This window comes from Sapajus apella, unplaced genomic scaffold (assembly GCF_009761245.1).
Source record: "Sapajus apella isolate SASKATOON/1434 unplaced genomic scaffold, GSC_monkey_1.0 scaffold12, whole genome shotgun sequence".
NCBI lineage: Eukaryota > Metazoa > Chordata > Mammalia > Primates > Cebidae > Sapajus > Sapajus apella.
In genome coordinates, this window is record NW_022436952.1 from 3884154 (window position 1) to 3885809 (window position 1656).

The following is a 1656-nucleotide window of genomic DNA, read 5'->3' on the forward strand; positions in this document are numbered from 1 at the left end:
CAGTCCAAGGCTGAGGTGAGTTATGATCACGCCACTGCACTCCAGCCTTGACAACAGAGCGCAACCCTGTCTCTTTAAAAGAAAACAACAAAGATAAGATGACTGATTAGTTAACAGCAGGCAAAGTAGTGGGACAGTCTTGGGTAATAAATAAAACTGCTCTGAGAAGTGAATGAATCTACCTATGAATTCATCTTTCTCTCAGTTAATGAAAAAGTAGGCCGGGAGTCATGGCTCATGCCTGTAATCCCAGCACTTTGGAGGCCGAGGCAGGCAGATCACAAGGTCAAGAGATTGAGACCATCCTGGCCAACATGGTGAAACCCCATCTCTACTAAAAATACAAAAATTAGCTGGGTATGGTGGCATGTGCTCATAGTCCCAGCTACTTGGGAGCCTGAGGCAGGAGAATCGCAAGAACCTGGGAGGCAGAGGTTGCAGTGAGCCAAGATTGCACTACTATACTCCAGCCTGGAGCCAGAAGGAGACTCCATCTCAAAAATTAAAAAAAGTAGACAATTATCACACACCACATTTCTGAGACAGAAGTCCCATGCCCCTAAACCTGATGCAAAGGGGAAAAAGCTAGCCACGAATCCTACGATACCTACCTCGAAGTTCCCGTGGCTGCAGGAAAGAAGGCTGCCCGGGACTCCAATTCTGTTCTGCTATATTTAGTTGTGCCACATCTTGCTCAAGTCCACTTGTAGTGGAATCCACTGGAGCCTCCCAGTTCCCAGTCTTAGTAGGTGGAGTTGCGGTGGTTTCTGGGACCGGAGGTGCTGTAATCAGCCCCTCAGGAGGAGGTGGCACCTCCTCTGCAAGCTTGACTGCATCTCCAACCTTCGTTCGGGTTCTTCGTGCCCGGGAATAGGATTTCTTCTCAATGGGCCTGTCCGGGGCTGGTGGTGTGGTATCAGGAGCAGCAGCTGATGTCTCTGAGGCAGCTGCCTCTTCCTTCTCAGGACTGCCAGGCACTGGAGCATCTGCTTCTGGAGATGGATCCCTCACAGGAGTCTGCTCCAGACGCCGTGACCGGTAACTAGTATCATGCTTAACAGTCTCACCAGACCGGCCACCATGCTGCCCACCAGCTTCCACAGGCCTAAAACCAGGACGACCTTCCTTGAAGCCCCCAGATCGAGAATAATTCCTGGGTGTAGACATGCGGCCGGTACCTGCAGCATTCCTGTTAATAAATGTCCTTGGTGGTAGGGTACCCCCAAGACCCTGGTGGCGATGGGACTTGTTTAGCCTCTCACCATTCCAGTTTGGATCTCTTTGTGGAGGACTCCCATATCTACAAAAAAATGAAGAAACTGTTGAGAAAAAATTAACAAAAGGAGGCTAGGCTCAGTGGCTGAGGCCTGTATTTCCAACACTTTGTGAGGCCAAGAGGGGTGGATCACTTAAGGCCAGAAGTTTGAGACCATCCTGGCCAACAAAGAAAAACCCTATCTCTACTAAAAATACAAAAATTAGCCAGGTGTGTGATGGTGTGTGCCTGTAAATCCCAGCTACTCAGGAGGCTGAGGCAGGAGAATCACTTGAACCCAGGAGGTGGAGGATGCAGTGAGCTAAGATCGTGCCACTGCACTCCAGCCAGGGCAACACAGTGAGACACTGTCTCAAAAAAAAAAAAAAAAAAAAAAAAAA

At 49.3% G+C, this 1656-nt stretch overlaps 1 protein-coding gene across 2 annotated transcripts in view; it reads right to left on the reverse strand.

The window, feature by feature from the left end:
- CASC3 (CASC3 exon junction complex subunit) overlaps positions 1 to 1656 on the reverse strand; it is a 33890-nt gene that overhangs the window by 8129 nt on the left and 24105 nt on the right. For both annotated transcript variants that reach the window (XM_032279768.1, XM_032279769.1), the window contains exon 7: positions 612 to 1300. In XM_032279768.1, coding sequence (XP_032135659.1) covers positions 612 to 1300 — 689 coding nt within the window. The remainder of the gene's footprint in view (positions 1 to 611; positions 1301 to 1656) is intronic.